The 11691-nt window shown below is 51.8% G+C and overlaps 1 protein-coding gene across 1 annotated transcript in view; it reads right to left on the reverse strand.

Moving 5' to 3' along the window:
- GALNT18 (polypeptide N-acetylgalactosaminyltransferase 18) overlaps positions 1 to 11691 on the reverse strand; it is a 355083-nt gene that overhangs the window by 186955 nt on the left and 156437 nt on the right. The window contains exon 2 of the mRNA XM_007471405.1: positions 288 to 480. Coding sequence (XP_007471467.1) covers positions 288 to 480 — 193 coding nt within the window. The remainder of the gene's footprint in view (positions 1 to 287; positions 481 to 11691) is intronic.

Raw genomic sequence — 11691 nt, forward strand, 5'->3', positions numbered from 1 at the left:
AGGAATGCCAGATGATTCTCGTTCCCTTAAGGATTAAATTAGGTTATTAATCCTTCAAATTTCTAATGGAAGAAAGCCTTCCCCCTGCTTAGCAGATGGAGAAACTGAGGCTGGGGGAGTAGGGAGACAGTGACTTGCCTGATGCAGGCCAAGTGGGCAGACCCTGGCTGAAGCCGGGAAGAGACCCAGGAGTCCAGACACCAAGTCCTAGCTCTGCCCCCAGCACCGCGGTGACCCCACCTCCCCACCTGCAGGTCAACAAGGGCCCGGCCACTGACTCTGCTCACCCACTGGGTCTGAGGTCAGGCAGGGGCCGGTCGAGGGGTAGGCGGTCACTGAGGTAGGCATTGTAGCCGTAGTACTGGAACTGCTTCAGGGCCACACGCCGGCCTTCGGGGCTGAGCTCCTGGCCCCAGTGTGCAAACAGAGAGGAGTCTGTGAAGGGCTCAGCCTCTGCCTCCTCCGGTTTGGCGGGGGCCTCTGGAGAAAGAAGGGATAAGGAGACAGTGGGTCAGAGTGCACCCCTGCATATGCCATGACAACCCCTTTCCCTTCCTCACCATTGTCTTGGGTAAAGCAATCTTAGCCCCAACTTTGGGAGTGGGGGAAGGGAGACTAGAATCTTCATGCTTCCGCAAACTCATTTATCCATCCATACATCCATTCACCCACCCAACAACCACTAGCGCAACGGATATAGAAATATACCCAACAGGGTCTGCTGGGAAGCCGATGGGTGTGACCTGATGCCCCATGGCTTTAAGTTAGAACCTTCTCCTTTCCCAGTCTGCCTTCTCATCAGAGATGCCGGTCCCAGCCCGCAAATGGGGCTTCTGCTTCTCTTTCCCCAGATCGCACCCCCATTCCCTGCCAGCTCTGAACCTGTCCCACACCCAGGTCCCCGAGCTGGGCATCTGCTCCCCTGCCCAGTTCTTGCCAGTCCACCTCTGTCTCCACTGTCTGGTCCTGCTCTGAGTTTCCTGGTCCCACCGTATGACATTCACCTGGCTGCAAGGACCCTCGGCCAGACTGCCTCCTGCTGCCTCAGGCTCTGCCCACCAGGACAGGGAATCGTTGGCACAGGGGACAGCCATACCACCCCGAAACCTCCACATACTCCGGGCACTGCTCATTGGACCCCTGGTAGACTCTGTGGGGGGCAGTGCTCACACCAGGTCAAGAAGAGCTCATCGTTTTCCTGGAAGCTTCCAAGAAAAATGGAAGAGGCATTATTACCTATAAGAGCAGAGGCTTGGATTCAAATAAATCCCTGCTCCACCATTCACTGGCTACATGACCACAAGCAAACACTCAACCTCTTGACGCCTTGATTTCCCCACCTGTAATGTGGGAATAATAATACCCACCTACCACCCCCAAGATCTGTGAGGATTACATACAGTCATGTATATAAAACACTTGTCTCAGAATAAGTGCACAACAAATGGTAATCAGTGTTGCTATAGCAAGAGGAGCCTGGAGGGTCATTTAAGTCCTTCTTTTATGGCGATAATGGGTAGGTCTTGCCAGGACATAGGCTGACAGGTCAAGACTATGGAATTTGTTCCCAGGGATGGGTAGTCAGGCCCACCATTCAAGGTCAGCGATCAGAAAAACGGGAAAGAGATGCCAAGGTCACTGGACGGCGCCTTCCATGCATAAACATGATGTAAGAGACAGAGTCAGGAGCCTGGAATGAGACAGGGACCAGGAGGAAGCAGAAGGGGCGTTAGGAACAGGAGAGGCAGGCTTGGCACACTTGCCAAAGTCCCCTCAGCTGTCTGTATGGAGCCAGTAGGTGCATGCACACCTATGCCAGGTAACTTAAAGGTACAGGCCGAGACAGGCCAGGGGCTAGGGTTCCATGGTCTTCAAGGTTGGAGAGCTCAGAGCTGCAGACCACAGCTCTTACCACCACTTGCTCCTGACGGACTCTTGGAAGAGCCAGTCTGGGAAGCAGAGGAGGCCTAGGAGTAAGAGGGGGACCCTTCCAGCACCTAGGGAGGGGTGCTGCAGGGGGAGGAAGCCCCCATCACTGGAGGAGGTGCACAGAGGGTGTCATGGACAGAAGGGAGCTGTTGTAGCTCCCTGCAAATTAGAGAGCCGAAGATTCTGAAAGCAGAGCGAGCACGCCGATGCCGGAGACCTTAGTCAGAGAGATGCCAAAACTTCTGTAAATGGAGCTGGGACTCGCAGGCGCTGGGTGAAAATGTGTATGCACCTCTCCTCTTCGGGGGCCATGTCCTTGGGACATACCCCAAACTGGAGATCCGTGTAACACCTGGGATAACTATCACGGCTAGCACTTGCTGAGTGTTTAGCATGAGTCAGGCTCTGCCATTAAGCATTTTTCACATATCGACTCAACTCACCCTACCAGGTGGGAAGTGCTACTGGCTCCATTTTACAGATAATGAAGGTGAGGCACAGAGAGGATGGGAAACTCGCCCCGGTTCACTCAGAGGGAAGTGCAGTAGCTGAGGTGCAGTCTCAGGATGTCTGTCCCCCGAGGCAGTAGTCCTAACCACAAAGCCGCACTGCCTCTCCAGAGCAAAGGGCTGGATAGAGGTGAATTCCAAAGACAAACATGACCTATCATCTCAGTTACCAATTTTCCTTAAAGATACAGAAGGAAACTCAGATACGTTAAACATATTAGGACATACTGAAGAGTAAAATACAAACTACACGTGCATTTCTATGACAAAGCAAGAGCTTTTAGGACGGTGGTGCTCTCAGAGCTCCATCCCAGAACTCGGGTTGCCTTTGGCCCCCCCAACTAGGTACGCTTGAAGGGCAACACGGGGCTCGCCTGATCCTGAAGGTCCTTGTTATCTCTCAAAAGATGGATGACTCACTCATTTGCAATGGGGGGAGTAAAATTCTAAATCAGTGAATCAACTGAATCATATAATATTTAAGAGAAATGGAGTTTTACTGCTCGCACATACCTAAATGGATATTACCAAGTAAAATGAGATCAGTTAATGAAAAAATTACAATTCACAATGAGGCCAGTGTTTCATAAAAATGGATTATAAACATATTAAAGTCCTGGGTTCCACCACATGCTCCTGCCTTTTTACTCAGTATGGGTACAAATGACAACAAACTTGAAAGCAGTGGGTCCTGAATAATGAGTCAGGGGCGTGACAATGGGAAGAGGTATATTTGTTGAATTTCTGCCTGAGCAAAGCACGGTGCTAGCTGATGTCCTTACCCAAGGTTATCTCTGTCATGCTCACAGGTGTGGACTCCATGAGGACAGGATGACCTCTGTCTTGTTCCCTGCTATATCTTTAGCTCCCGGCACAGTACGTGGCTCTTACAAGGGGCTCAGTGCATAATTTTAAAACAAATCAGTTAATAAGTACCCCATAGTGTTTAGTTATTAGACATGAGGAAACCAAAGATGAAGGTGTTAAATGACTAATCTGAGGTCACCCAGTTTGTCAAGGGCATTGAAGCTTTCCTCTGCATCAGGGGTGGCAAACTATGGTCTGAGGGCCAAATCTGGCCCACCATCTATTATGTAAATAAACCTTTATTGGAACACATCACATTCACTTGCTTACGTGTTAGCTATAGCTGCTTTAGAGCTTACAAAGGCAGACTGGGTATGACAGAGACCATATGGCTTGCAAAGTGGAAAATATGTATTTTCTGGCCCTTTAAGAAAAAGTATACTGACTCCCTGCTCTACACCTTACATTTGACATCTCTTAGGTAAAGAGGCTTTGCCTCTGCTAATCCATTCATTTTGTTTCCTTACGAGCACTGGCCGTAGAGACAGAATCCATACTCCAGCTAGACCATTTGCCAGTTTAGTCTAGCTTATCTGCACTTTAGTTCCTCATCTGGAAAGTGGAATGGATACTAAAAGTACCTTCTTCATGGGCTATTGGAGTGTATTCAATGAGCTGGTTCATGTAAGGAGCTTAGCACAGTGCCTGGCACATAATAAATGTTAGCTCAGTGGGCATCAGCGGCTAAGGACCCACACAGCCTCACAGCCCACCGGGGTGCCCTTCCACTAACACTTCCTGACTTCAGATTACAAAGAGGAATGGCCTTGCCCTGAGGTCCCAGCTCTGGAAGATGCTGCTGCTGTGTAGCCCCCAGATGAAGGGTCTCCATGTCTACAGAGAGTGGCCTCCCCTTAACCAGTCATAGACCTAACTCCCCTCACTCTCCACTAAGAAAGCAGACCTACAAGGAGCACCATGTCTGATGTAGTTGGAGCTGTAAAGAGGCCCCAGGCAAGAGCCCGGCTGGGTCCTCTGCAGGGGGGCCAGGGGAGTCTGGACACATCTGGTGAGGGGCCAGACCCATGGATGTCTCTCATCCAGGGATGAGACCCGCCCGCCCCCCCCAGGAGCAGATGCAGGCTGTGGCCCCTGCTGGGGTTCAGACCTACTCGGCCATGCCTGACCAACTGAGGGGGTGACCAGAGAGAGGTGTCTATGCAGGGGGCTGAGGGCCCCCAAGGGAAGAGGTCAATCATGGCACAGATGAGCAGGGCACAGTGAACTCAGTCCGGCAGCCGAGCCAGAGTGTTTGGAGGGTCCTTAGTACAGCACAGAGGCTGTGGTCCCAGTCCATTCTTCACCCAGCCCTGGTGCTTGTCTGTGTCCTAGGGCGAAGAGGCTGAGAGGGAACAGTGAAGGGCCATTTCACCAGATAGCCACACACGGGGCTCAAGCGGCACCTGTGTAACGCCCAGGCAGGGGAGCTATTCCTCTGTCTTCCCTGACTCACCACGAACAACCACGTGGTGTGAGCAGGAAGGGAGCCAGTGGGGCCTGAGGAAACCCATCGGCTGGAGAGACACCGCCATGATATGCCCCTCTCTGCTCGGGACTTCCCATGGCCAACTGTCTTTCTCAGCCTCTGGACAGATGGCTCTACAGAGCAGAGACTGGAGAACAAGAACCAGAGCTGTCAGGGCCCCAGCCGGCCTGGGACGGCCAGTGGATGGGGAAGGAAGAACAACAGTGCAGACTGTAAGTCTGAAAGGCCCCAGATTGGCCATATGATTTGGAAACAGTTTATGAACCTACAAGCACGTACGCCAAAGTGCCACCTACTAACCATCACCAAAGGTACTGTCCAAAGTGGCAAAGTGCCACTCAAAAATTATTTGAGGTCCACTGAGGAGGGCACTACAGACTAATCTTGGGTGTTTGCTGCAAAACCTTTGCCCCTGGAGCTGATCCCCTCATACACTGTACCCCAATTCCATTGCATTGGCCCTGCCAGGTGGTGAGGCCAGGCCATCGCAGTGGCCCTGTGATATAGGTTCTATCATTCCCATCATAGATGAGAGGAAACTGCAGGTCAGAGATGTAAAAGCACTTGACGTTGAAACCATACTCCTGACGGCAGCCCCGCCTCCACGTCATGGGCCAGATACACTGTCTGGCTTGAGGACTGGAGAAACTTCAGGTCCCGGGAGGCTGCTCAGTTGGCCTGCACTGGTTCGCAGCAGTTGTTAAACCACTGAGATACCTTCACAGCCCTGGTAAACAGCTGCTTCCCAGAGTCCCTCCGGGTGGCCCTCTAACCCCAGCTGCTCTGGCCCTTTTCTTGGAATGATCCAGATCTTTCCACCAGCCAGCAACTGAAAGGTGTATGCCCGGCCCGCCCAGCAGCCCCGTTCATGCACATTGGTTAGCGTCTGTGCCTGGCTGGTTAAGTACAATTTGACCATTACTTGCTCGAGCCCTTCCTCGGAGGCCCCTGTGAGAAAGAATTATGGGTTTCTGGAGACCTTTCACTCAGCTCATCCGTTCCCCACGTGAGTGCCTGGGCGTCACTGTGCATGACCTGTTTTCCAGAAAGTTCTGCCAGTGATCACAGAGGGCATCCAGGAAATGCCACAATATGGTCTCAGAGATATGCCCACAGTGCTTGACATGCAGCCCACTAATGAGAGCAGAGAATTACCGATTCAGGTCCTGACAGCTTCCATGCTAATTCACGGAGACAGGAGGGAAGTGGGGCAGGAAAGAAGCTTGCGAAGCTTTGGGCAGTTAACACACCCAAGGCCGCAGGGCTGAGCACCGAGCCCAGGCTCACCAGGCAGGCACGATGAGCACGTCTGGAGACCCAGCCAAGCCTGTGAGGCTCCTGAAGCCGCTGTGCTGAAAGCAGGAGGAGTACCTGCATGAGGGCAGCTGTTTCAGAGAGCAGCCCGCACGAGGGCTCGCCCAGCTGCTTTTGCTCCAGAGTCTGGGCGGTGCTGAGACTGCACAATGGAGTGGAAAGAAAATGGGTTTGGGAGTGAAACAGACATTGTGATGCTGCCCAGTCCCACCCACTTCTGACCACCTGTCCTCTCTAGGACCACGTTCCTGGAGATCCCCATCTTTTGAAGCTGAGCCATTTTGTCAGCTCCTGTCATGAACTTCAGTGGAAACTCAGGTGCTGGTGGCTTTTCTGGAGGAGCTGCAGGAGAGGCTATAGCCCAGACCTCTCCCAAAGCGAAAACCCAGCACCTGGCTCTGCCCTTGGATTTTAGGATGATTCCTAAAATAGCAACAGAAGGGGTTCCATTGCATGATTGTTGCTGGAGGTCAAAGTGATTTGGGGCTGGACAGCAGGACTGGCCAAGCTCTACCGAGGGGACAGGCAGAGCCACCTAAGACATGGCTCACATGGCTGAGGACCCTGAGCCCGCTGCCCACGCTGGACTGTGTGCTCATTGGAAGTGGCAGCTCTGCTTCTGGTCCCTCTGTATGGGCGCCTTTAGGACTATTACCCCAGGAAAGCAGTGGAGCCCTCTTGTTTCTTATGGTTTTTCTCGGTTTCCTATATGCCCTTCTTTCAGGCAGAGCTAAGAAGGCTTTGAGGGTGGCTGGGGAGGGGGGCCTCACTCTGCCCTGCAGCCAGTGCTATTCTGGTTTCTGAAGCTTTGGTGCTTGGTGGTGAGATCCAGAGCCCAGGAGCAGGGAGGTGGGAGGAAGCAGGACAGCCAGGCCGGTATCCCAGGTAACTGCCTGCCATGTGCACTGGGGCCTTAGGTCTAAGTTCATCCGGGGGACAGGCACAGACTGTCCTGTCTCCTGGTCCGCCTCCAGGAGTGTCCTGGGGACCTCCTCTCACCCCACAACTGGGTCTGCTCTTCATTGTTTCTGGACAAGCTCCACAGCCCAGCCCTGCAAGTCTCCATTTCCTTTACTGGGAGACAGGAACAGACTGCCAGGCTGCTGGGGAGAGCCACTGTGAGTCAGCTTTTGGAAGGATGAAGGGTAAGCATTAAATAATTGAGCCAGCAGTGCTGAATATCCCAGATAAGAATTCATAAAGGCTGTTGCCTTTCCTTCCATTCCTTTTATTTTTTTAACAGCTTTATTGGGGTGCAATTTACATACCATAAAATTCGCCCTTTTCAAAAGTACAATTCAATGATTTTCAGAAAAGTTTTCTTCCGTTCTTGAGATGTCTTGTTGCATGCTTTATTTGGGGTTAAAAAGAAAAGGGCTAATTGAATATCCAGAAATGTACGTTTGTATCACCTGCCTGCTGGCTTCCCGCTGATGATAAGGGACCATTGTTCTCACTAAAGAGCCTGATGCCTGGGCCCCGCCAGCCCGAGAAGCCCAGGCAGCAGCGTCTGCAGAGCATCAAAGCCAGTTCATCGGAGCAGTGCTCATGAGGCAGGACTCACACCACCACACAGCGGGTGGTTCACCCCAGCACAACAGCGGCTGGTCCCGGCTGCCTTTCTGCTTGCCGTCGGTCGGCCGTGTCACTTCCACGGCCCGGGATGTGTGTCCACCTCCCTTCTCTTCCAACAGACCCAGGTCCAAAGTGGGGCCCCTCGGCCTGTCCCAGCCAGAGTGAGGCACCGACAGCCTGTGGGAAGCAGGTGGTCCTGAGAGGCAGGAGGCCTCAGTCGACCCTCACCTCCAACACTGGGCCAATCCCCGTTTCCCAGTCTGTGAGAGAGACCCAGTGTTTGTGTTCCATTAGAGAGAAAAAGGAGGACTTGAGCACATCATCGTGATGCTTTTCTTATACCTCAAAAAGCAAGACATTACGCCTCCCTTTGTACTTGGGCTCCTAAGGGGAAATTTTCAGATGTTTTATATGCTAAGAGCCCTACTAGTAAAGAAGCAAAGTATTCTGTTGAGTGGAGGGTCTTCCTCTCTCTCCACTTCTAGGCGTGCATTAGGACACGAGCTGAAGGTCTTTTGCCAGCAGCCCCTACAATTAGGCTTCCTCTTCCCGAAAGAGAAAACTAAGAGAAAGAAGTGGGATCTGGCAGGAAAGGGCTTGGAGATAATTGGAAGAAAGGAGCTCTGACAGCCTCAGGAAGAAAGGAGCTCTGACAGCCTCAGGTCCCACGCCATTCAAATCCTCTGCGTAACAACTTCATTCATCATGGCAAAGACAAATCCGGAAGACCTTCCTCTGGCACCTGAAGAGCACGCGGGGAAGAAAAGCAGCTTCCTCTGAATGCCTCTCTACCAGGCAGGGTCAGGCCTGCACGGCGAAGGGCAGCCTCCTGCAGGTGGTCTGAAGTCAGCTCTGCCCTTGACCGGCTATGTGACCTTTGTCAATCTCTCTGAAGGTCAGCTGGCTCATCTATTTGATGAGGATAATGATAATTCTCACCCACCGCAAGGATTAGGTGAGTTGGTGGCATCAGTAAAGTGCTTAGCAAACTGTCAGACTCCTGGTAAGTGGAGTAGTTTCCTGTTGCTGCCGTAACAAATGACCACAAATTTAGTGACTTAAAACACAAGTTTATTATCTTCCAGTTCTGGAGGTCAAGGGTCTGACAGGGTCTCTCTGAGATAAAATCAAGGTATTGGCAGGTCTGTGTTCCCTTCTGGATGTTCTAGAGAACTCTTGAATCCTTTCCAGCTTCTAGAGGCCAACTGCTTTCCTTGGCCCATGACCCTCTTACTTCACGGTCAGTGCCAACAACAGTGGGTTAAGTCCTGCTCATGTGGCATCCATCTGACCTCTTCTGATCTCCTCTGCCACTTTTAAGGACCCCATGATTACAACGGGCCCACCTGGATAATCCTGAACACTCTCCCTATTTTAAGGTCAACGGATTAACACCCATAATTCCATCTGCAACCTTAACTCCCCATTGCTATGTCAGGAAACATATTCACTGGTTCCAGAGATTAGGATGTACAGATCTTTGTGAGGGGCACATTATTCTGCCTACCCCAGTAAGAGTTCCATCATTGTGGGTTTTGCTATTTATAAAGGCGCGATTCTAATATACTGCTCTCAGGGTTGGAACCCTAAGAGGGAAAGGAAAAACAGCTCACATTTGTTGAGAGCTGACCATTCGCCAGCTCTCAGCACAGTGGCTCTCTCCTCCCTGACACTGCACTAGGACTGCACGAGGGGATACACCCAGGCAATCAGGGCAGGGCTGCCAGCCAAGTTCTACAAAGGAGCAGGTGCACATGAGGACAGCAGGTGGCCGTGAGCTGTGGAGGGGTCTCGTCCATGACCTTGAAGCTACCTTGGCCCTGCGTCCCTCACACACCAGCTAATGAACAACGAACGAGCGCCTGGATGGAGTGAGGCAGGTACTGCAGCTATCACCCTCCTACCTCTCTGCTTCTTTCCCACCAGCTCTGACTGAACTATCCCCATCTCACCGCTGGCCCTGCCTCTGCTGCTGTGCTTTGAATTGGTGTTGGCAATTGGTTGCCCAAAACTCTGGCTTTCCAAACTCCCTAAAGCTGCAGTTCTATTGTCTTGGGGGGTTTCTCATCTGAGAATCTGAAAAATTGCCCACTGGTACATACATAAAACAATCTGCATTCAATTTCATGGGACTCATGAGAAGCTGTATGATATACCACAGAGATGGGCAAACCTTTTCTGTAAAGGACCAGCAGTGAGTTATTTTAGGTTTGCAGGTCTCAGGGTCTTGGTTATAACTTCTCAACTCTGCCGTATCTCTGGAAAGCAGCCATAGATGATATGTAAATGAGTGGGGGTGGCTTTGTTCCAAGAAGAGTATTTATACAGCAGGCAGCAGGTCAGATTTGGCCCCTGGGCTGCAGTTTTCTGACCTCTGGTGTAGGGGTAGCACACGCTGTCGTTCCTGGCTGCTGCATCTACTAGACGGCCAGGTCATAACTGCTCTGTGCCTCAGTTTCCTCACTAGTAAATAGGATAACAATACCTGCCTTGTTGGGTCATAGTGAGGAACGGAGGAGTGAACCGGTGTCCAGCACTCAGAACAGTGCCTGGCACCTTGTAAGCTGGGTGAAAGTGTTAGCTAGGATCTGCCTGCTGGTCAATAGCACCTGCCTCCAGGACACTGGCTCTGAATCACCTCTCCGCCTCGTTCCATGAGAGCCCACTCTGATTGCCCAGGTACTGGCCTCATGGGACACAACCCTAGCCCACCTAATCCAGCCCCAGCCTGAAACGACAAAGGTAGTTACGATCCTGGATGTTCAAGTCACTGAGAATAGCACCCTGAGCGTGGCCGGGACAGAGGACAGAGGAATCAGGCACCCTGGCAGGGGCTGGCAAGGATGAGAAAAGGCTAGGGCTCAGGAAGGGTGGCAGGTCCTAGCAAGAAACTAGAGGAGTCAGGGGTCTAGGGAGAGCACAGTCATTCCATTCTGGGCTGACATGGCAGGCAAGGAACAGGAATTCATCTGACTCTGTGAGCTCACTCCAGATACTCTGTGATGGCCTCTCGCAGCCAGACAAATCTCACACCTGCTCCCTTGCCAGCCTGGGACTACCGTGCCCTCTCCCCGCTGCACAGGGTGGGTTCTGGGCCTGGGTGTGGCTAAGCTCACAGCTGAGACAGCTGGGCAGGTAGGGATAGCCAGAGCTCAGTGTGTGCACACACACACTCATGGAAACGGAAATGGACTTGATTAGAAATTATGCAGAATGAAAGCTGCTAGTAAAGGTCCAACTTTTTATGCTCTGAGCCAACCACATAAAGAACATGTGAAAAAGTCATTTTAGGGAGTGACAAATGTACGTACCTCAGGAACCGGGATTTACAGCTGACATTATGTGCTACTTTAAAACAACCCTTTAAACCTAGATTTCTGCCTAGGAGATATAATGAACTCTGAAGCACATACCATCATTTTTTTTTTTTTTTTCCCTGAGAGCTGTCAGCCTGGAGCTGAGCACCCAGACTTCTAAATATACACTTCACCATTCCCACATAAAACACTGTTTCCGCACATCAACTTCTTGGAATGAACTAGCTGGTGACCCTGTTGATGTTAAAGTGGCATGCTTCTCCTGGCACAGATGCACAGATGGGAACAGCTGGGCTCAACAGTGAGAAAGAAATGTAGTCCTTTGCAGCACGACAGCCGGCAACCCAGACCAACTTCAGATGCCTGCAACAGCTGCAGCTCTGAGGTGCCGGGACAGGCTACAGGAGAGTCCTTGCTTTGGGAAATCTACAGCCTGAGGTCAGCTGGGAAGGGTGTGTCCCTTCCTCTGTAATATTACTCTACCCTTTTCCCTCCAGTCTCAGCCTCTCCAGGGAAGCCTGCCGGTTTCCAGTGTCTTTCTTCTGGTCTTAAAGGGACAGCCACGTGCTGTCTTGCAGTGGCTCCCCAACGTTAAAAAGCATCAGACTTACCCAGAGGGCTTGTTCAATCAGTGATCATGCTGGGCCCCCCTCCCAGAGTTTCTGATTCAGCAGGCGGGCTAGGGTGAGGCCCT

The sequence above is a fragment of the Lipotes vexillifer genome, unplaced genomic scaffold (assembly GCF_000442215.2).
Source record: "Lipotes vexillifer unplaced genomic scaffold, Lipotes_vexillifer_v1.1 scaffold6, whole genome shotgun sequence".
In the NCBI taxonomy this organism is placed as follows: domain Eukaryota; kingdom Metazoa; phylum Chordata; class Mammalia; order Artiodactyla; family Lipotidae; genus Lipotes; species Lipotes vexillifer.